The sequence below is a fragment of the Trachurus trachurus genome (assembly GCF_905171665.1).
Source record: "Trachurus trachurus genome assembly, chromosome: 22".
Taxonomy (NCBI): domain Eukaryota; kingdom Metazoa; phylum Chordata; class Actinopteri; order Carangiformes; family Carangidae; genus Trachurus; species Trachurus trachurus.
This window is the reverse complement of record NC_139907.1, coordinates 15849823-15873412: the sequence shown is the minus strand read 5'-3', so window position 1 is coordinate 15873412 and position 23590 is coordinate 15849823. Positions and strand designations below refer to the sequence as shown.

Sequence of the window (23590 nt, the reverse complement as noted above, 5' to 3'; positions counted from 1 at the left end):
ATCCTCATCATCACCATAACAAGGGCCACAGATGTGATTATTCACCAAGTCCCCATAGTGCTTATCATTGTCACATCATTTTGTATATTTGTTGTTGGGACAGCAAACAGCAGAGAACCAGATGAACAACCTAGTTCAACAGAAAGACGGATGCTGTGGTGTTATGAAATCTTCTGCTCTATGTGAACCGGTCGGTATTGTCAACAATTTTTTTTGTGTTTTCTTCTGTAAGGAAGTCAAAATAAATGTTCAGATCACTGCTGAAGATATTGAAAAAGTATGTATACTTATTTCTGTGTGTTTTACACAATTTTGTGGCCATTTGTTACACAAGCATCCAGAAAACTTTGTGTGCTCACTTGAACTTGTGGAAAACTGTCAGTCAGTTGCTCCTCCCCACCATCACTACAAGCTGGCATCTAGGTGAAAGGACACTGCGAGTAAAGCGATCCAACGCTGTAGAAACATCTGACGAGGGACATTTCATTCTTCCTTCCACTCCTCCCTCATTTTTCACATTGTCTGACTACTTTTAGATTTCAAATCTGACTTCAGACAGAGAACAAACTGTTATGAAATAAACGGCAAGCCAAATTAGGCAGACTTACCTATGTGCCTATACCCTTCCTGAAAAGATTAAAATGTATTTCCTTGATTTCTGTACGTCAGAATGTTAGTATGTAGTTATGTATGGGGTTATGTATTCTGTTTGTGAATGAGCATTTAATGGAATAGTATATATCAAAGGAAAAATTAAGTTTTAAATTGAAAATCTCTCTTTTTCTGTCATTTGATTGTTTAAAATCCACCTCCACCTTTTCACATGTGTGCATACTCCAAACTAGCACTATAAGAAAAATGAATAGCATAAAAAGGCAACATCATTCATTTACTGCACCTGGTAAAATTGGTCTGTGTTTTGTTTGTGTGTAAGATGAAGTTTATTGTTATTTATTGAATCATTTATCACTGGAAAGGAGCCGACAGAGGTTTTTGTTGAATGATATCAATATCTTTTAAGTTACTACCATCTCTGCACTGAAGGATGCTTTGTGTACCACCACACACCATGTGACTCCTCCCCCTATCCTCCTACACATCTGAGAGGAGCAACAACAGGGATTCCTCTACAAGCGCCTGGCTCCTGATTGGTCAGATTGGGGTTCTAGAGCCAATCTGTTGCTATGAGACACTGACTCGTGTGCTGCTAGTTCACTGTCTGCTGTCCTGGCAACATGAGGAGCAGGAGGCAGCTTTGAAGGCTCCCAGGAGGAGCCCCCCCGGAGACGGTCTGAGCATGTGTGGTGCCTAATGATGAAGGCTCAGAAATCAGTGAAATGATCAAATCAAACCAAACACTTTGAATAATAATCTCTCTGGTTGTCTGACCAGAGGGGAGGTGTTTTTTGTTTTGTCTATTTGCTTGCAGTGGGTATGAAAAAAGTACATGCTGTTCTTTTTCTCATCACCACTTTCAGAGAGTAGCAGTGTAGCAGTATACTGATTTTTTTCTTTTCTTTTTTACCCGTTTTTAATATTGCAAATAGCTGTATTTACCATATGCTATCAAGTAAAAAAAAAAAATTAATATGAAGTCCTAAATGTACTCTTAGGAAGAATATATATAGGTTATATATATATATAACACAGAGATGGTACCTTGAGCAACTTCCTCCTGTATTCAGGGCTTTTGACATTTCCATCAAAGTACATCTCTATACATACAACATCCTCTATCCTAAAGAACTGAACATATGACAATTACTAAATGCGAATCAACCTGAGTTTAACAATGACTTCACCCATAGGCTACTGAACTCACCAACACAGAGAGTGATGTATATGAACAAAGTTAAATACATAGGTTTATTGGATTAATGGTTGGCTGAGTGGAAATGTGGGTCACTTAGATAAATGTAGTAAATGCATCGTCAAAATACATGTCATTAGGTGCCACTGGAGTTTTAATGGACTGTTAAACTCATTGTGAAGGTCTTTAATCACAACCTTGTTCATTTTTTTGATGTTGTCAGACAAATTACAACTATGACCAACTAATGTACAAACTAATCATCACTGAGATTGGATTCAGACACATAGCTCAGCCTGACATAGCGGTGACATCTGACTAGAACCTGATTGTGTTGCAGTCAGATTGTCACTGGGGACATTAGACTATATGTTCTCAGATGTGTGGTGTGATGATGAGACATCATGCAACAAATAGACGCTATGCCGCCACTGAGAGAAACAGCAAGCTGTGATGACCAAACAAGGCTTTTGATGGCTGTGTGTGTTTGTGTGTGTGTTCTTATACATGCTAGCCTACGTTGTGAGGACCGGAACAAGTTTTTAACCAACAGAGTGAGAACGTTTTTGGGAAGTGAGGACATTTTGGCCGGTCCTCACTTTTTCCAAGGGCTGTTTGAGGGTTAAGACTTAGGTTAAGACTTTAGGTTATAATTAGGTTTAAATTAGGTTAAGAGTAATGGTTAAGTTTAGGCATTTGTTTTGGATGGTTAAGGTTAGGGTAAGGGGCTAGGGAATACATTATGTCAATGAGTGTCCTCACAAAGATAGCATTACAAGGATGTGTGTTTGTGTGTGTACAATTTCTAACTCATATCAGCCAGCATAGTTTTTGGCTGATATGTGAATCCTTGCAGTCAACATGCTCCACTGTACTGCAGTTTACTATAGGCAGAGGAGCTTGTGGTGGTCAGGATACAGGGTTGTCCATTTAAGTACCCAGAGTTGTCCATGTGCGTGCATGCATGCACATTTTGGCAAACGTGAACAATATGATACAACACGATACTGTCATGGTCCTGGTCAAGGCTCCAGGTGTGTTCCACTTTTCCCTGTGTTTCCTGAATTGGTTTTCTTTGTGTGTGTGTTTATAATGCATGTCCCTGATGTTCCCTCCAGCTCCTCACCTGCTCCACTCAACCCAAAGTCCTGATTGCTTGAGCCACCACACCTGCAACTCATCATCAACGTGACACTACCTCGTGTCGTCCTGCTCGCTGCTCATGCTCAGCTCTGCCATCCAGCACTCTCTCAGTCTTCATCAAGCCATCAATGGCACAAATTCAGTTCAACTTTCTCTATTCGGTCTGTGTTCTGCTTTTTGAACCTTTATGAACCTCAGAGGATTTTTTGCTCTTTGTTTAGACAATTATTTAGTTACACAAAAACAGCATGAGATGTAATCGTATTTATGACTTTTACAAACCTTACTTACCCTCATTTAGTGGCCTATGGATGCTAATTGATTGTTTAGACAAGGGTCTCCACTCTCCACTCAACATGTAGCCTAACACTTGTATGTTATGTATTGACAGTCACTGTGCTGAACAGTACACATGTCCTTAAAGACCAGTGTAAGATCATGGTATAACTGTGTGGGCACTGCAGGCATGTGTCTATTTTCATTACTAAATTGAATTGCTATTTTCAGTACCTACACACTGAATCACAGAGGCATGATGAAGAGGCATTTCATCCTGTTATATCATCAATTCCACACACAGTGAGTGAAGAGCTTCACAGTAGGAGGTTGGTTTTTCAACACTGCTGTGAATCATCCAAAAATGCTGGAACATATTGACTCAAACTGTGAGGACAACGCAGACTTTCTCTATCCATGTGACTAAGAATTGAACTGCTTTATAATAATGAATAATAAAAGATAAGAAACTAGAAATAAACATTAATTTTGGTGTTCTATGTTTATAGCAAATTGCCACCACAGAGTATAAAGACTAATACTGTATATATTTTATGATATTATCATGAAACTATATGTGAAACATGGAATAAGCTATATCTCAGAGGAAGGATTGCTGAGGGAAGAATGTGTTAGGTTATTGAAGAGTGCGTATCACATAGAGCTGCACTTCAGATGTTTGAACAGTATCAAAGTAGGTCACTGGTGGTCTGGTACACTATACTGTCATCAGTGTGCAACTTCAGAGAGCAGAACTTACACTGGTGGTGTACAGTAGCACTTAAACTCAGGGAAGTCAACAATGTCAAGATGTCAACAGCAGGGAGATTAAACATGAGTCATTTGCTTTGACTGAGGACACAGTGTCTGAGCCCAGCTGGTGTCAGAGAAGTAGTTTCACTGACATAAAGAGTGAAACACCATAAAGGTTGCAGAGGCAGCAAACTCTTCTTCTGCAGAGCTTGTTGACCTGGGTAACATACTATACTAGCCATGACTGGGACTCAAACCCCCAGCCTCCGACTCCGAAGACAAAGGCATTACCCACTGACCTATCCAACTGTATGTGTTGTTGCTCTGTAAATCTGTGCAATGTGTGACTGCTGATGTAAAGGTTGTGGGTTTGATTCCCATGTTGACAGAGCTCATGCCCGGGCACTGCCTCCGTGGCACTCTCAAAATTTGTGTGAGGACATTTTCTAGTTAGGATAACAATCCAAACATTATGAAAAACTCCAGGTTTTAGCCCCAATGCAAAGTGTAACATTGAATAATAAAACAATTGCCATGATTTGATATACATAATGATTTTATGAAAAACATCTGTATTTTATGACATGTTTTTTTTCTCCATACTGTAGGCTACGTCCTAACACACACAACTACAACAATGTGCGTAGCTTAAACAAAAGTAACTAGACAAAAAACAGATGAACAGGCAGCTTTGTGGAACTCAGCAGAGAATTTTGTTATGCATTTGTGGTTGGTTTTGTTTTTTTGTATTATTATACTTTCACAGTTCCAACTCACTCATTCTGACTCCTTTAGTTTCCATCCAGTTTCAGTTTGTATATGACATTTGCATAAACTGTTAACAGGAACACACGTCATAAAACAAAGAAGAGAACCCATATGTCTGGGTTGTCAGCCCGGCCAGCGCCTTGACGTCTGTCTCCTCTATCCAGAAGACGGGAGATGCATCTTGACACCAACTGTGGTTTTAACCCTGGACGTGTCAAGTATGAACAAGGGATATTAAAGACAGTGAGCCAGAGACAGACCAGATGGCCTCGCACTTTATGACCATAGGGCAGCAGCTCCACAACGCTGGCGTGGCTGGTTAGTTAAATTATAACTAAATGAGTCTTCAGGCCTCCCTGTACCTGCACAGCTGAACCCTCATCTTTTATGACTTTGTGTGTTCAACAGCTGACTATGAACACAATGTAGTTGTCAGTTGTCTAATTGTGTATCTTTAAAGGAGCTACACGTGAAGTTAGCCAGTTAGTGCTAGCAGTTGATTATAAACAGTAAAACTATAGTAAAGCATGTTAACATTTGATAAGTTGTGCCAGACACATAGTAGGCCTAGCCTACAGCTGATGAAAATGTAACTGTTTTGCAGAAATTTGATCATAAACCAATGTATTAGTGAATAAGAAAGTTTGAAGCCTGAAGAAAAGTAGAGGTCGAAAGGGGGTCATCCCTATGTTCCCACAGCCCTATGTTCCCTCAGCCCTATGTTCCCTCATTTCTAACTTTTGTCGTCACTGAAAATTAGGCCCTATGTTCCCTCAGCCCTATGTTCCCTCATTTCTAACTTTTGTTGTCACTGAAAATTAGGCCCTATTCCCACAGCCCTTTGGTCCCATCATTGGTTGGGTTTAGGCAATGAAGAAAGGAGTTGGTTAAGTTTAGTAAAAAGACCTGGTAGAGGCTAGACAGGCCAGATAGATAGAGTCCAGATAGGTAGAGAGAGTCCAGAGGGAACATAGGGCTGAGGGAACATAGGCACGCTCCCGTAGAAAGGTAAGTAAAATGTTTATGTTAGCATGCTATGGTACATTTATAATGGTCACTACTTAGCTTAAGCTTTCATGCTAATAAATATCCTCTGTCTTTGTGGGTCATAAAATTTTGAAGATGGGGATCACAAAACCAGGCTGAAACTTGTGCACACCGGCACGGACGGGCAGGTGCGTAGGAGAAGACCTTGAGTGACGTGAGAGAAAGCTCCCGCACACTGTCATCACTTGCAAAGATTTTATTGAGCTGGACAACGTTTCGGTCCTGAGACCTTCGTCAGGTTCTAAAGGGAAGATGGGGATCACTAAAGTCCTCCGGAGGCAACATTTATGTCGGGACAAAATTTAATTCCAAATAGCTGTAGAAACCACACAAACATGAACTTAATGGTGACACAAAAGGAAAAGGCCTGAGGTCATGAGGATTCACCATTGGGAAAATCTCCACATGCTTTGATGACAAGCTGTTGGATAGCCACTGAGATATTTCAGTCTAAACCCAAGTAGTGGACCAAGAGAAATGGAAACATGGCAGTCTACTTTAAGCAAACAGTGTGCGTAGAAATTTGTGGCCAGGTTTCCGACAGAGCAGCCTCTCTGCTCCAGTCTGTCCTGTCATGCCTGTTTCCTGTCCACAGGGTTAGAAGTGAGGCCCAGACATCTGTTCCTGTGGACAGACACTGGCACAGCTCAACACCTCAACCACTGACATTGACCACTGATCTACTCTTTTCAAATCCTGAAAGAGGAAAAATTAAAAAAATAAATCATGATCAAATGGCTTGACAGAAGATGAACAGGAAAATTTCTTAGACAACAGAAATGGCAGCTACTAGAGAGCTTTTATTGAGCACTTTGTGCAACAAATCTTTTACAAAAGAAATAAAAGAAATACATCATTAAAAACATGTCAATAACTTTTCATACCTTGACATAATGTTAGAATAACTTCATATAAAAAGAAAAACACATTATATTATTAGGAATAATAAAAATTTGGGTAAATATGTTTTTTTGTTGTTTAAAAAAAAAAGAAAGACCCACATCCATTCTCTTATTAATAAATATATACACAATAAGTACTGAGATACAAAAGGATCTTGGGATCTTCCAAATCCCATTTTCAGCGGATATGTACAATATTTCATTAAAAAAAGGCTGTTTATGTATAATATACTGTAGTTATGGCAATAGAGAAATTTCTTTTTCTGAATGTGTCAGAATTTGAACATCATATTGCACCTCCAGTTTAAACTGCCCTAGACATTCATTGACCTATTTTACTACCATTCAGAAAACTACTCTACAGGAGAGGGGTAGCTGTGTTTTAGAATTCTTATCAATAAACTTATCTGTTTAATACTTATAAGAAGGCCATTATTTAGATTGATCTGTGGAAAAACATGTCTTGATTCATTCACAAATAGCACGTATACTATGCCAAAAACATACGACAAACATGTACAATATTCTAGCCTAACTGTATGATGGAATAAAGTTGTACACACTAAATACTGCCACATTGTTTAGCATTAATACACTGAACCACTGAGGCTTCATCAACAATTTGCTGTCTTCAGTTTGTGCACTATATTACCAACTTTACAGATTGTACTCATCAGTGCTAAGGCTTCAGGAAGGGAAAAATAGTTGTTTCTCCTGATCAAAGACTAATATTATATGAGAAACAATGCTGCTTGCATAGAATGAGGTATAGCAGCACCACAGTCACTTGGGACGTTACAAACAAGATTTCAAAAAAAAAAAATCCCTCATAGGTGCAACTCATAGTCTCAGTAAATACTAAACAAGTGTCATAACAATCAAATCTGTCCTCACTCGTTACTTCTCATGCACAAAAAGAAAACATTTTGAAACATAGCAAAATGTATAACTTATATCTCTAATCAACATTTTTGTCTATTAAGAGCTCTGCCTTTTTAAATACCTCCTTTGGGACTTAATGTTTTAAAATCTGTTTGACACAAATACAGCACACAGACAACACGATTTCAATGTCAGATCAAGTCCATAATCACTGCATGGCTAGATGTGTAAACCACTTTTCCTCATGGCTCCGTTTGTTGCATCACCCCTCTGTTCAGGATGATGTCACATCCTCCAGTCCAATCAGATTTCAGTGAGGGTGAGTTTGTACATGCCGCCCAACTCCTCCATGGTGATCTGGAAGGTGTCTTCATTGGAGTAGTGTTTGATGATGTTGTCATCCATGTGGACAAGAATTCTGTTTTAAAACACACAGGTGTGTTAGCGTCTTTTCTCCTACAACCCCATCCAAAGAAACTATTTTATATGTGTGTTTTTCTCTCTTTTTTTGCTGCTTTTAATGTCTGTGCAGTCAATATGAAACTGCACTCAGCTTATCATAAAGACTGGACGTTACAGTAAATCAACCAGCTGCTAAGATGGCTACAGCAGCTAGTTTGATTGCTGGTTTCATTATGCAATAAATGGCTAAATACCTATTAGGTTAAATGTCAAGTTTGTTGACCGACATTTTTGAACTTATATTTTGAAAGAAAACCATCAGAATATTGGAGATAAAACAACAATTATCTGAGATAACACGAGGAATTAAATTTAGCATTTGTTACGTCATTTATATCGTGCTTTCTCTTTTCTAAAGTCTCAGATGTAGTCAGAGTGTGTATGTTAATGACTGATACTCACCCTTTCTTGCACTTCTTATACACATTTCCAAGCTTATCCAAAGGCAACTCGTACTTCTCCGAAATCTGGTTGAGAAAAGACACAAATCAGCGTAAAACATCTTGAAAGAATCATTTACAAAAAACATGAAAACAGATTATGCACAGAGAAGAATTTAGTCCTTTGTGCTTTCACAAACACATTCACCTGTTTCAACTTTATCAAGGGTACATGACTGTTAGGTAATCCTACACCTGTCTCTTTCTTTTTTCCATTGACACCCCCATTTCCCATTGCCTAACCTTCTCTCTCCCCAGGATGCCCCCACCCCCCATCCCTGTCCTCCATTAGCCCCTTTTGCCCCCTCTCTTGACTTTATTGTCCCACGTGTCCCTTTTTAACCCCCTCACACCCTCTCTGTGTCTCGCCCACCCCATGCACTCCTTGTTCTTATCCTCCCTGACATTATTCCTGGGTCCTGTCACAGCTCATTTCTCTTGCTGTAGTCGCTTAAACACACAAGAGAACTAGATGTCAAGCCGCGGCGTACGTTGCCAAGACCACCAAAGTGAAGCAGGAACATTAAGTGCAATAGAAGCCATTACCAGCACAATAAACTGAGGACAACTTACAGCTTCCATCAGGCCTTTCAGCGTGGGATTCTTCAGCATGAGGGCATCAAACACCTCCTCTGTTTCCTTGCGCACGTACAGCAGGACTGTGTGGTGGAGAGAGGAAGAGGAGGCAAGCGGGTGTCAAAGCAAAGCATTTATGGATCGGATAGATAGAACATTAGATCAAATCTGATCTCTGACAAAAGTCTAGTTTGGTACATTTGTGTGGGTTTGAGGCATTTGTGCATTCCCAATTTTATTCATAAGTAGCAAATCTCACACATGTGGTTTGGCTAGTCCCTTAGTAAAATTGCAAATATATAGACTTATACACAAGGCAGTTTTAAATAATCCCACTGCTACACTGCATGGGCACTCATCCAAACTCATCAAAGAAGTGGCACAGGGCCCAGCAAAGCACACCTAGAAAGCACATTCATCATGCAACGCTGGTATGTTTGTAAAGAGACACACAGCGAGTGACAGAGCCACCTCTCATTCACCACATCACTGCCCTCTCAAAATAGCGCTGGCTCTAAATAGATTTTCTCATATTGTTTTCCAACCTGTTTGCAGGAACTTGTGATATTTGTGGCCTCTAAATGAGACGAAAAAACATCCTCTGTTTTCAAGTAGGCCTGTATTTAAACATGAAATTACATGTATAGGAGTTTTCACTTGTTTGATCCACTTTTGTAAATGGACATAAACTACAGTATGTAAGATGGAGTAAGTGACTGAATGGTGATGTGGTGGTGAAGTTGAGGGCTTCCTGTCACAGCCCACAGTTCTGCTCCGCTCACTGAGGTCCTGAGCAGCCATGGATAATTTTATTTGAGACAGACGTCATTTCAAGGGAACAGTACAACAGATAATTGACAGACTGTCTCTTTACTCAGACATTAACAAGTTCTCTTCCAAAGCAAACTAGAAAACTACAAAAACACCACAGCTTGTGTGGGAAGATGATGAAACCTAACCTGGTCTATTTTTGGTTTCATTTTGAGTAAATATAAGTTGACAAATCACTTGTAACCTCTCATAACAGGTTATGGCCTTTGTGTGGGAATGAGTTGTGAGAAGTTCAAAGGCTACAACAATTATTGTTCATTTGAAAGACCTTTGGAGAAAACCTCCGTCTTTTTGGGACCCTCCGGCACATCACTTATGATATGCATCTAATTTGCTTCAATCAATTATATGTAGACGGTTCCAAGACGAAAACTTACACAACAACACAACCTACAGCAGTGTGGCTTTGTGAAGCTACTGATTATGTGCAGATGTTTTTATGCAGAATCGGTGAGAAACAGGTTTTAAAAGACCAAAGGTGAAGCCTAACGTCAAACTTTCCTCTTCTAGCAACAACACATTTGACAGTACTGATTTATATAGTAAATTTAGTAGTGGAAAGAAGCCTTATATGCCTATGAATAGGATGTGGGGTAAAGGGCAGATGCTTGTTTGCATGTGTGTGTGTGTGCACGTAGTGATCAGTGGTATTTTGTTAGGTCAGTGGAGGCCTCAGACACGTGTGTGTGTTTTGAAAGACCTGGAATAATCACATGGCCGAGAAAGTGTGGGATGGTGGAGTGGGGTGGGGTGGGGTGGTTACACACACACAGACACACATACATATGCACACACACTGATTTAGCCCCAGAGCAGAGCACCATTGAAAGACCCCTGACCAGCATGTGAACAGTCGCAGCACGATACTGCAGTACAACACACACACACACACATTTAGTACCTTTCTTTGGTTCTTCGACTCTTGCCATCTTGTTTGGGGGTGCACCAAACTCATCATCACTGAAGGGTAATCTCTTCATGGCCGAGCTGCAGTGGACAAACACACACACGAAAAAAATCACTGCTTAAATGCCTTTTATAACCAGCTAACAGGCTATAAAACATACACAAACACACACACACACTCTACAGCATTCAAAGCCCACAGGCATTTCCTAGAAATGTCATATGTATTCATGTATGCCCTTTACTTGGAAAGGTGTCAAAGGTTGTCTCGGTTCAAATCTACTAAAAAGAAAGTGAGAAAAGATCAAGTGTGAAATCAGGGTTTCCATGAACTCACCTGTCTTCTGCATCTTCTGCTGCGAAAGGCTGCAAAAGACAAACAGGCAGGAATTTAGAACAACAAGCAACAATATTATAGTGTCAGAGATGCTGTTGATGCTATAGATTTTATACGACAATAACTGGCTTTAAAATGCAGTGAAATCTGAAATCTGATTTTAATCTACAGTATATCCTGTAATGGGAGTGCATGTATAAAACCTACATACTAATGCAGCTCAAACTCGTTACATTGGCGGCTAAATCAGTCAACCAGTTCAAAGGCAAAACCAACAGTCACGTCCGAAAAGTTGACCCATTTACTCCTTTATCACTCAGAACTGAGCCCTGGTCAACACACACCAGCTAATCAGCAGGGCAGTTATATATATGTGTGAAGCAAAGCCTGTACAGTTACAGCTGGAGAAATGGTGAGCAAAGTGCAGGACTGAACCCCGATAGGGGTCACAGGTTTTTGTTTGAGGCTAAACCTGATCTAAATTTTGTGTTATTTTTTCCTGTGAAATATAAGAATACGGGTTACAACTTCAACTACAACTTACTGGTGATCGATTGTTTTGTTAAATAAAAAATCTGAAACAATTGAACATTTTTCAAGCTGTTTTTCTTTCATTTTTACAAAAATAAGTTTATCAGTTTTCCTGGAAAGCCTCCATTTTTTCGTAGCCTTTTGCCCCGTGTCTTTATTGATTACAAGCGTTGCTGTTAATAGAATTCTATTCTGAGTTGGATCCCAGTAAAGTCAGAGTTTATCAGAAACTGATAGTGGTCTGTGTAGACAGCTCAGTCAGGTTCAATGTCACTGGCAATACCAAAAATAACCTCCTGTCGGTCCCCTTTTGATCCTACTGATAGGAAATGAAACTTGTGAGGAGAAAGGGAAAGGGGGGAAATGACTCTGTTACATGTGCTCATTATTCAACCAGCAGGGGGCACTCCAAGTCTACGTATAGTGACATTTCTCAGTGGGTGTTGCTGTCCAGTCATTTTCACCATGATTAAAGCAGTGTCATACATGTACCCTTAGAGAGAACAAAAAAAATCCTTAAAACAACCCCCTAAAATGAATGAAATAATGACGAATGTGCCCAAACTTATGTGGGTGTCCTGTGACGTGTTCAACCAAACTTTAGCAAAGCTCAGAGTCCAGTCACAGAGAGGCGGGCTGGTGCTGGTTAGCACTGATAAAAACCGGACAAACGGCACACATGTTACAGCCACACATGTAAACTGATTCAGTGATGGTACATTTTCTTCAAAGGCCTTTCCTCTTCAATCAAAATTAAACTTGATGTCAAATAAAAATGATAAAGTACCAAGATTGTAATTTTGAACAGGAGGATGTTAAGGTGACCTGGGGAGTCCATGTGGGTCGTGATGATGTTTAATGTGCCAAACAAACTCTGTCGTTTCATTTTGCCACTTGTCTATTTGAAGACACTTAAAAAGTCTCAAGCTGTAATAGCTTATATAAATGATGTCATAGAATAAAATGTGAAAATGTCTTGTGTCAATCACAGACCATATTTCTATCATCAATACAAGTAAACCAGTCAAAAGACATGAAAACATAAGTGCAGAGATTCTAACTAATTCTCAGGTTTTCATTTCTGCAGCACTTTAACTATAGATCTGGACATCTATCTGCCACATATATTAATCACACATCATGTTCATTGATGTCTAATTGTCTCTCTATCCTCAAATCTACTTACTGTCTTTGCTCCTGAATATAATCGTAGGTAATATATTCTGACCCCCCCTGGTTTTGTTTTGAGCCACTGGCAAATGATTCATCTTGTGAGTAAGCAGTCTGAAATGCAGCCAGTATGTAGGTCTCCTATCAGAGCTGGAAACGAGAACTCCCTGTTCTTGCCAACTAGTAAGCAAGCAGGTCACCTCGACCCAGCTGGCTGGAGAGTGGGTGGAAGCTCAAACGCAAACTGTTTACGGACCACCTAAGGTGCTACGAGCGGTACATGACTGTAGCGGAGAACACATTCATTCCCAGAACTGACACTCAAGACGTGTTAATGCGCGCTATGCTAAACAGTCCTGGTGGTTTTGTGTAGTTTGGTGTCTGTGATTGGCACTCACATGGCGCTGGAAGGTAGAGAAGTGAATGTCGGGGATGAAAAGGACGGGCTGCGTCTCGTGGTCGGTCATCATCTTGAAGATGGTCACATCATTGCGTTTCTGGAGGATGGGCACTTTGACGTCCACAACTGGCAGAGATAAGGGGTCACAACAGGAAGTCGTTTTATAAGTCTATTCATGTAGAGGACAGTAGTAGCAGTAATGTGACCACTAGGGGGCAGCACAACAAGCAGTAAGTTTACAACAATGACACATTCCCTACAAAACATCTATGCTCAGGTTCCAGCTATAGGTATTGTTGAGTTTTCATGAAGGAAAGTCCCTTGTTTGTTCATATTCAAGGTAAAAAAAAAAAAAAAAAAGCTCCTCAATGACTCACAGTTCATGTTGGTGTTGAGGTCGGCCACCTTCCCTTTCCTGCGGGACTGCTTCCTCTCCTCATCTCGGATCTTCCTCTCTGCCCCCTTGTCACAGAAGACCTTGATCTGGCAGTAGGCGCGGTGGATGGGCTTGTTGCTGCGGTTGTTGTAGCTGTAGGTGTCGATCTGCAGGTTCAGGGGGAGACCCTTCACCCCCTTCTGAGAGGAGAAGTCTGTGCTCAGACAGTTGACTGAAATGAAGATCTGTAGAGACACGACAGAAGAAAGAAAAAAAAAACAGGACAAATAAGACAAAGGCAAAACTCCTCACTCTTATTATTCTCATTAGCTAATTGCTGTATTGGAGGTCTGCGGCATACAGAGCAGAGGCTTCAACAGTGTATTCTGTGTTCTGTGTTGCCCTCTATTGGTCAACTTTAGTCATCACAGGCTCATAGTGTGGAGGGAGAGACGCTCCTTTGTCTTGCTGGTGCTCCTGTTAAAAACAGGTTACCATGATGTCATCTAAACACATTATCATAACAGCTTGTTTGAAACAACTAATGGAGAGGTCTTCATATTGCTTATAAAAGTTATAGCAGCCTAATTTTATTTATACACTATTTAGAGACAAGGTGAGAAAATCAAATCATCAAAGGGTGTTGATGTGTGGCTTTCACCGAGTATATTATTGATGTCAGAGCAGCAATGAAATAGCTCAGAGAGAAAAGGAGAAATTTCATTGACCTACAGTCATAAACAGACTTTCCATTAAAAAAAAACCCACTTTGTTAAATATACTGGATTTTAGTTTGACTTCTAGCACTTCTTCTGTTCACCTGTTCTATTATAATATTTGGAGTCACTTGTCACTAAATTATTATACTTTACACTGAAATTATAAAATGATAAATCAGACCAAAAGGATACTGATATATGAGACGGTAAGGACAATTTAAACAAAAGCCAAAAATAATGCATAGACTGTCATGTGTGTCTTGTGTTGATCCACTCAATTGCCTCAGAGAAGATAAACATAAAGGAGGGGCCTTTGCAAATAATACTACAATTACATACCGTCTATGCTTCAGGCTAGTTACCCCAAAGGCCACATACAGCACACACACATATCTTCATCAGTCATTAAACACCACGCTGATGAGATGCTAAAACAACTTGCCGGGCGGTGCTTTCAAAAAATACACACATGGTGAGGACATGAGCACACACAAGGATGAACATCCTATGGATACAGGCCTTGAGTCATGAGACAGTTGGACCCACATCCTGGTGCGTGTGTGTGTGTGAGAGAGGTTTGTTGCATCTGACTTTATTTTTGTGTAGTGTAGAAGAGAGAAGCACACTGGAGACGAGCTGTGGCACCATGTTGTCTCTTAGTCTGTTTGTTCTGGCGTCATGCGTCTGAAGCCGACAGTGATGCCCGAGAGTGACATGTGGGTCAACAATATGTGAAAAAGCAAGAGTTGAGGAAGGAGAGGAGCTCCTCCTTTCTGTCGCCAGTTGCACACTACTTTTCTTCTTTTTTTTTTGGCAATGACAGGTCTGGTCCTCGTGCCCCCCTGCTGCGTTTCCTCATTCCTGCACCTTTCCTTTGTTACTCCTGTCTGGTGTGTGCAGAAATACCTTAAACGTTCAGCATCACAATAGGGGTGACAAGCAGGTTGGACCAGTCAAGAATGTGTGTGCAAAGTGCAGGAAAATTCACACACTCACACACAAACTAACATACCTTCTTGCCTCAACACACAAGAAGAGCAGTGATGACAACATCCTCACTCTTCTATTTACGCCCCTACTTTCTTTAAAAGACTGTTTTGGAGGATCACAATGAACAAAGTGGATGGTAATCACCAACAAAAGAGGAGTCAACACCTGAAACCCTAATTTTGGTCTGCGGGGAAAACCGCACGGGATGTTAACGATGAGGAGCCGTCTATTTTTGGCTTAAGGTTTTAAGTGTGTCTAAGTGTGAAAAGTTCAAGGCTCATATTAAGAGTTCAAGACAAGGAAGCATATGGAAACCATGGATCAGCGGTGACCCTGTGAACTAAACGTTGGGTTTGTTTTTACATGAACACAGAGGCGGAAACACCCACGTCTAATTTTGGTTTTCAGCCCACATCTGCCAGGTCCAGGATGTTAAAAGCAGCCTCGTGATCAGTAGATGGAATCAATCACTTGTGTATCTGTGAAGTTGTGTGTGTGCTGTGTGTGTGCATCCTGTGTATTTCATTGTCTTACTTTAGCCTCCTCGTTGGTGTCCCAGGTAAAGGAAATGGCATTGTAGGAAATCTCCTCGATGTTGCCGATGGTGTTGAAGCTCTCTTTGTAATCGGCTGTAACAACCAAAAAAATTGAAATTAGGTGAAATAAAGACAAAAGTGAAACAGAAAACACAAGCAGAAACAATTATGAACAAATAATCCTACAATAAATCTGAGTAAAAGAAATGAACAATATTCTATCAAGTCAGAAAAGCAAATAATGAAATCTCTATCTTCATGCACTGTTACTGTATGATACACGGAGGCATTAACTACTGCAGACTTAATCCCTGGCCAGACAGGCAGAACTGTGACAACCACAACACACCTTTTACTGTCAGCCACCGCTAAGCTGCCCTTTCAACCATCCACTCAAGTGTGCCGACACACAGAGGATTAATCAGCCTGCTCCACGGTAAAACTAAACTCCTGAATGCCCCCCGGCTGTCAGCCAATTAGTGCCCCAGGATGAATCATTGGATCATTTCAGCCATGAAAAAACAAAAAAAATCCCCGACAGACAGACAGACAGACAGAAGTGGTTCTTACCGATGTCGAGACACCTCTGTTTGGCCGTGTGCTGTCTGGAGTGCCAGTACTTCCAGTGTTTCAGCTGATCATCTCTGCACTTCTCCTCTCCAAACACGACCATCACTACACTCTGGAAAACGATACAACACACAAAATGATGACCACATATATAACGATAACATCTGGCGTGCGATTGTCGACAATAATCCTAAATTATAGCTTGTTTCAGGTTTATTTTCTTTGCTCTTTCTTACCCTGACTTTGGTGATGGGCTGGTGCATGCCTTTGTTGTCAATCTCCCTGAGGGTGATTGGGTAAAACTGGCCCTTGTTGAGGTACGTCATCGTGCCATCGCCTGTCTTCTGACGCAGAGACTTGGATGCCTCCAGAGTGTACTCAAAATTATTCCTAAATGGGAAATAAAGAATCTAGTAAAGACTTGATGCAGTAGAACCAAATAAACTCCCTTTTGTTTCTGTAGAAATGCATATCTCTCTGAGAAAACTCCTGACAGAAATAAAACTGTAAGCGTTCAAACTTAATGGGGCACGCTGCATTACGCCACTGCAGGTGAATCATGACCTAAAATCAGCGTGGTGTCAGAGCAGGGCCAGATAACACCCGTGTGTGCAGACTCTCGTCTTTCACACGGAGGGGAGTCCGGTGTCTCCCCCGAGACTGCGATGAATGAGGCCATTCTGCCGTGTTGTGTCAAGAGCTGAATGGCGGTGTGGCGGTGGAAGTCGGGCGGTGGGCCGGCAGCAGCGCGACTTACCCCGGCACGGTGTTGAACTGAGTGTAGTCCTCCGCCGTCATGGGGGCCATGCGTAACTGGAGATCTCCAGGGAAGGAAAACACCTGCAGCGCAAACAGGAAACAGATAAAGTCGTGAAGAAGTGTGAAGTAAACAACAGAAAGAGGATGCAAAACGAATAATTCATTTAATTTCTTATATATGTTTACTTATTTTTTGGGGGGAGGTTATGCCTTAAATTGATATGCCAGCTATAGAGAGATGATTTATTCCAGTTTGTTCTTTTCATAATTGGCCTGAGGGATAATCAGCATCAGTGCCCTGCAGGGACTTCCCTCTCTTTCGCCCGCCACTTATCACAGATTGAGCGGGTTTTGTTAAATCGTCCTTCCCCCTCATCACCCTTTCTTTTGGTTTAAAATACCTTTACACTCTGTTCCTTACCCCCCCACACCACCTCACTTCCCACCCCCACCTCCTCCTGTACTGGAGTTTTGTTGGGTTATGCTTTTACTAAGGTAATTCGCCTCCAGGTTAAAGAGAGAAAGAGGACAGAGAAAGGGATTTGGCTATTGTAGGAGAAAAGTACAGCACTTTATTGTGTTGGTGAGACAATGACATAATAACACACTGGCCGCTATTTTGGCATGTTCAAATAAAACCAGGGAAGACTGAGCCCACCGCTGGCTCCATGGGATCAGGTGAATATCCTATTGTCTGATGGAAAAGTTCAGAGAGAAGAGAGGAAAGCGAAGGAGAGGAGAGGGAGGAGGAGGAGGAGGAGGTTGCAGGGAGAGCAGCAGCGGGGGTTAAGAGAGAAGGGGACCGAAACACTCACCTCCTGGGAACCATCCTTGAAACTCTCGGAGAAGGTGGAGTCGGGGGGCGTGCGGGACTGAGTGCTGGGGCTGAACTGGACCGTGTTGTGGGTGAGCTGGCGGTCAAAGACGCTCACGTGCGCTCCGTCGCTTTCGGCGCAGTTGTTTGGCACCGTCACCGAGAAGCCGTGGGTGGGCACCTCCGTCTTGACGGGTGGGTAGTTCGGCACTGCAGCAATTGACACTGTGACAGTCGTGTCTGAGTGAAAATGAAAATCAGGGAACTGACAATAAGGTTTGTTGCCTTTGAGCTGCTTACGTCACAGGCGAAGGAAACTGAAGTGTGAGCTGACCTGGTGATGGGAACTGGCCGCGCTTGTCCTGGGACAGCTGAAGAATATTGAACGGCCCCTTCAGGACCTGGATCCTGTTCTCCATACCATCCTGGTGCGGAGCAATGGGGTGTCCAGCCTGGATCTGGTGTCTGCAAGATTGGAAAATACCACATGTTTGGTATTGGATTAAAAGTCTTTTTTAGCATGTTGGTGAATTGTGTGATAATCAAACAGCTCTTAATTAAGATTCTTTCACCCAATTTAAAGTCAATAAAACCTTATGAACCATCTTTTAACTTGAACTTAATGAGTTTAAGATAAGACCAAGGTCACAGCTACATGCATGAGCAGACTTGAACATGAACACGTTTCTGTACATGAGCGCTCTCTGCATATGCAAATGCACGCACAAAATTGAGAGAATGCTAAGGAGCTTGAATCTCTCCATTCCCGTCATGCTGCGGCTCCCTCTGCTGCGCTTTTATTTTTATGGGAGGGGGTGGCGGGGGGTGGCGGCTGCATTAGGACAGCTCTGTCACTCACCTTTTGTTGGGATCCACATCAGAGACCAGTGCTTCTGGCTTGCTCTGGCCTATTGTTCTCTTTTCCCTGGGCACCTGTATGGGAAGGGTAAACACAGCCGCTCAGCATCTGACCACATCACATCCAACAACTCGGGTCACCGTGCCGTCTATATGGCCGCCTGGATCAGTTACATGACATAAGCTCTGCCTCACAGATGTTGCTTAATGGCGGGCTGTCAGTATGAATGACGACCATAAAGGAGAAAACCTTTAAGGATTTGTACTGTAACTAATCCCCCAACATACGATTTTCACTTTTGATTGAACAGAAAGTTGGAGACTTTTTTTTCCCAGTGTGGTCATGAAAGTGACTTTCTAAGGTTTCCCCCCCTGATACCTTATAGTAGTCGTAGAGCAGGCCCAGAGCAGCAGCACTGTCCTCGTCTCCGTTGATGCTCATCATGGCCTTGGTGGCGGCTGTCAGTGGGTTCTCCAGAAATGACTTCCAAGCTTCGTCCTCTGTGGTGAAGGAGCGACGTGGACCTCCATAATTCGGGTCATTCTGGAGAACCAGGACCGCACGTTTACTGTGAAAGAGAAGAGCTTCATAAGTTACTGATGTTCGTGCTTTTTCTAAGTCAGAGGTCAGCTCATGTGATGAAATTTTAAACAGTTTATCATGTGATATTTAAAAAGAGAAAAAAGTAAGTTAATGGCAACAACTGAGGGAATCATTTCAAATATACTGTATGAACACATCCTCTATAGGCTTCTCTTGAGTATTGAGCAAACTGAATGTGTTCATAAAACCAAGACCTACAATCACAGCCTCATTCAAAACAGACAAACAGGTTATGAGGCCGAGATCTACCATGCAGATGCTCTTCATCTGTGAGACCAGTTGTTCAGGATTTTCTATGATTGTGCAACAAATCTCAGCCATCGAACCACCGAGCTGAGGGTGAGAAAAAGATGCTCTACAGGCTCATCCAGTGCAACCACTCTGGTTCGGGAATCGCTCATTGGCTGAGGAGCTGACCGCAAATGACGTATCTGACCCTGCTACATTCCTTCGTTAACAGCGCCTTGCAACTGTTTTTGTAAAGGAACCTGTTTGTGGAAAATAATCATGAGTTCTTATGAGCAGTCACTGCCGCCCGCATATCTCTCCTTCTCTTCCTCTTCCATTTTGTGAGGCCTTGAGAGTCGCTGCTTTGTAAACAGGACAGTGTCAGACTTACACATCAGTTCGCATCTCCATGTATTTCAGCTGCATGTAATGACCTCAATTATTAATTAAAGATCACAGACTTCGATTTGATGTATTGCATTTAGAAGGAAATGACAATACAGTGCCCAGCTTCAGCATGTAAGAAAATGTTGAACATTTCAAGAGCAAAGTTTAAAGTAAATTTGCTCAGCTTCTATTTACTTAGAGCGCGCTAGGCCTCCTGACTGAAACAAAGTAATTAGTCCAACGTTTGTGTTGATGGTTTCGTCCAGATCACAGGTGCTTTTGTCAGACTTTGAAAAATGCCCACCCCTCTAACACATCCTCAATCATCCACCTGCAAATTTTCTGCCACAACAAAGTCATTATGGTAAACTGTAAACGGACTGGCTCAGTTTCCAGGTTGAGTGTCTACAACAAATGCAGCCTTTTCTCCTCTCAATGGTCAAACCAAAGTGATAATTAGTAATCCTATATCTAATTGTGCTAGTCATAAACTGCAATCTGATAGGATCCATTATTTACAGCCAATAAAAGTCTAAACTCCCCTCTAAGGAGATGTAATCCATTACTATGGCGACAGCAAGAAGAGATTAATTGTTTTTAAAACAGATATTAAATTGGAGCTCACATGAAGGAAATTAAGTCATTAAGGCAACATTAATTCACAGACATGATTTTTTTTTAATGTACATGCAGTAGCCTATATAAGAAAGACACAAATACTTTTGTATCAACATTTGGACACATCTGCAGTTATCTTACTTTTTTTCACTTCCACCCTTAAATTTAACACAAACATTTGAGTCATGTGGAGTAAAATCCACTAAAACCTCATATAGCCCTTTGCTTGCTCACATTGTCTGTCTGGCCAACGCCTAACAGGTGTACAATTTCACTCCCCTCAAATGTCTCCTTGTCATTACCCTCACAACAACATACATATATAGACTGATCATATCTCACAACCAGCCCGAAAAATTAAACATACTCATATACATCCTGTTATAGTACATCAGCCTACTTGGATATAAAAGCACCTGCAGAGACCGTTGTCTTCAACTGAGGACTCCCCGCTGAGGACCATGTTTATTCCTAAACAAACATCATTAGGACTATCCACATTTAAACTGTTAGAGCTTGAAGCAAAATCAAACACTAAACCGCCCATCGCTGTCACGGGACAGTGTTTTATTCTAACAGGCGCCTCTGCTCGCACGACAGGTGGAGATACACCTGTACAGGCTTGAACATGACAGGTGAAATAAGCGGAGTTGCACAATGGGAGAAACTGTGAGATAATCTACTGTATGATCACTCTCCCGCCTGGCTTACACTTTTTTTTGTAAACTTACCCTTAAGAAAACGAATAAGGAGACACAGTGGTCCTAGAGTAAAGCTCAGATTCTACACAGATATCATAATAAATCTTGAATAATCAGGCGTCATTGCAGGTCAGAGGTGGACCACAGTGTGATCGCAGCTTCCTTTTTTCTTTTTTAAAATCCATATGTGCCATCAACTCAAACAAAAGAGCAAAAAAATCCAGAAAATAGTTTAAAAACCTTATAGTGACAACCTACTCCTTGTGCAGGCTAAAAGTGGAGAGTCAGGACAACTTACTTGTCATGCTCCTGTGACATCTCGGTCGGTCGAACTGGACTTTCTAGTTGGTACTGAAAATCCGATCCGTCTTCTTTACCGTAGAAAACACTGGATGAGGGCCGCGGCAACAAACAAGGTCTCCCCTACTAAGAGAACGGGTTTTGTCGGCTTTTCTCGCTTTTTTGGGGCAATGCTTAGAAATTGAGGCCGGTTTTACCTGTGACAGGGACGCGGATTGGATTACAGGTGGACAAGGGGGCGGGGCTGCACTGTCAATTACCCTCGCTGACATCCTGATTGGCTCCCCATAGGAGTGGCTGCAAGGGCGGGAGGGGAGGGGGCACTCACGTTGAAGCAGTGGGTTTAACAGATGTGATTTTATCATAGAGGGTTAATCACTGTAGTGGCGGGGGGCATGCAAATTCTTTATACAGTCAAACAAACAGAAAAAAAGAGAGAGAAAAGAAGAAGTCACAGTTAAGTCAGAGGTAAACAGGAGTGAAAATATAGGATCAGTAATACAACTGAATCACAACACATGTCTCTTCTGAGGAGCTGGAAGAACTTATATTCATCAAAACAACCCAGAGGGTGTGTGCTGATTTACCTGGAAGAGCAAGGAACAGCTAATCACTGCAGTATTTATGAGCACATAGTGTGTGTTGAGTAAGAATATGCCTCATGTTCACTCAGCTGTATGAAGGGACTGATGGTGGCTGCAGTGTAACAAACATGCGATGTTTGTGCATAAACTCTGAAGAGAATCTCACAAAAGTGATCAGACAAAGAATCCATGGGTATTGGAAACCAGGAATTGATCTCAACCCATTGTGGCCAGATGTGGCCAGAAATCTGCAGCCCTAAAAGCTGACTCAGCCTAAAATGCAGGAAACGTTTCACACCTTTTTTTTTTTTTAAGTCTTAAAGTAATATTCATGTGCCCATAAGCACCCTGAAACCAGTTTCTTATGCTGTAATCAATCCTCCTGATCTTCAGCCTGGTCATGATATGTTTCCAATGTTAAAGCTGGTGAGGCCAAGTCCTCAGTGCTCCACAGTCGATCGCGTCACATACTGTACATATCTTCACGAGTTCAAGAGTTGTGAAAATTGTGAAAATATCCTCAAACACAGATCATTCATGTCACGTCTGTGCTGGCACCATCTGCAGAGTATTGGACTGTTGCAACAGCAAAGCCCATTACAGAGATTTACGTAATGTGTGATGTGCGTTAATGGTGATAGAGGCAATGTATAGACTGCATTGCACACAGCACCTTTATGGTTAAAATTATATTTATCAATATATTTACTACAAATACTAGCGCCTGCATATACAGTACATGTACAGCTTAAGCACATAAATCACAGTCATCATGAGGGTCAAATGATCATTTTCACTATCATATTTACACTGTCTTTTTGTTTTTGTGAACATATGGAATTATTAACTAATTGAATGAAACACTGAATCTGAATCTGATTCATAGAGATGTGCAGGTCAATTTGGTGATACTTTCCATCACTTATTGTGTTTAATTAATGTAACCATCAAATGTTCAAGTCAACTTGCTTTTGCGGTCAAAATTCATGTGCATCTGAGAATGAGAAGTACACCTTTTAATATGCGAACAGAAAATGTGGAAAAACAAATATGAATGTAATAATGTAATACAGTAATATAACGTTATCCCTGTACTCCTACATCCTTCTTATATCCTTCATGGAGGATTTTTCATCTATTTTTCATCATGTTCTAGGTTCCTGGAGACTGAATTCTTGTTTTCAAATGGAAACTACAAACTGACAAAATGTGATGCAACATGGCCAGTGTGGGCCAATTTCCCATCCTGTGTAGTATTAACCTCTCTAATCCTAATTTTATGAATATTAATAATAATAAGAATAATAAGAAT

At 41.4% G+C, this 23590-nt stretch overlaps 1 protein-coding gene across 1 annotated transcript; it reads right to left on the bottom strand.

Moving 5' to 3' along the window:
• Nucleotides 1-7610: 7610 nt before the first annotated feature.
• Nucleotides 7611-21712, bottom strand: LOC311005345 (grainyhead-like protein 1 homolog; the record flags this gene model as incomplete). The annotated part of the gene is given in 17 exon segments (XM_083997730.1): nucleotides 7611-7999; nucleotides 8446-8510; nucleotides 9057-9142; nucleotides 10792-10877; nucleotides 11134-11162; nucleotides 13233-13360; nucleotides 13612-13855; nucleotides 15854-15948; nucleotides 16426-16537; nucleotides 16662-16815; nucleotides 17183-17265; nucleotides 18000-18238; nucleotides 18333-18419; nucleotides 18422-18456; nucleotides 18858-18931; nucleotides 19236-19425; nucleotides 21693-21712. Coding segments are annotated over 17 exon segments (1842 nt in total). The 3' UTR covers nucleotides 7611-7884.
• Between the last annotated feature and the right edge of the window lie 1878 nt (nucleotides 21713-23590).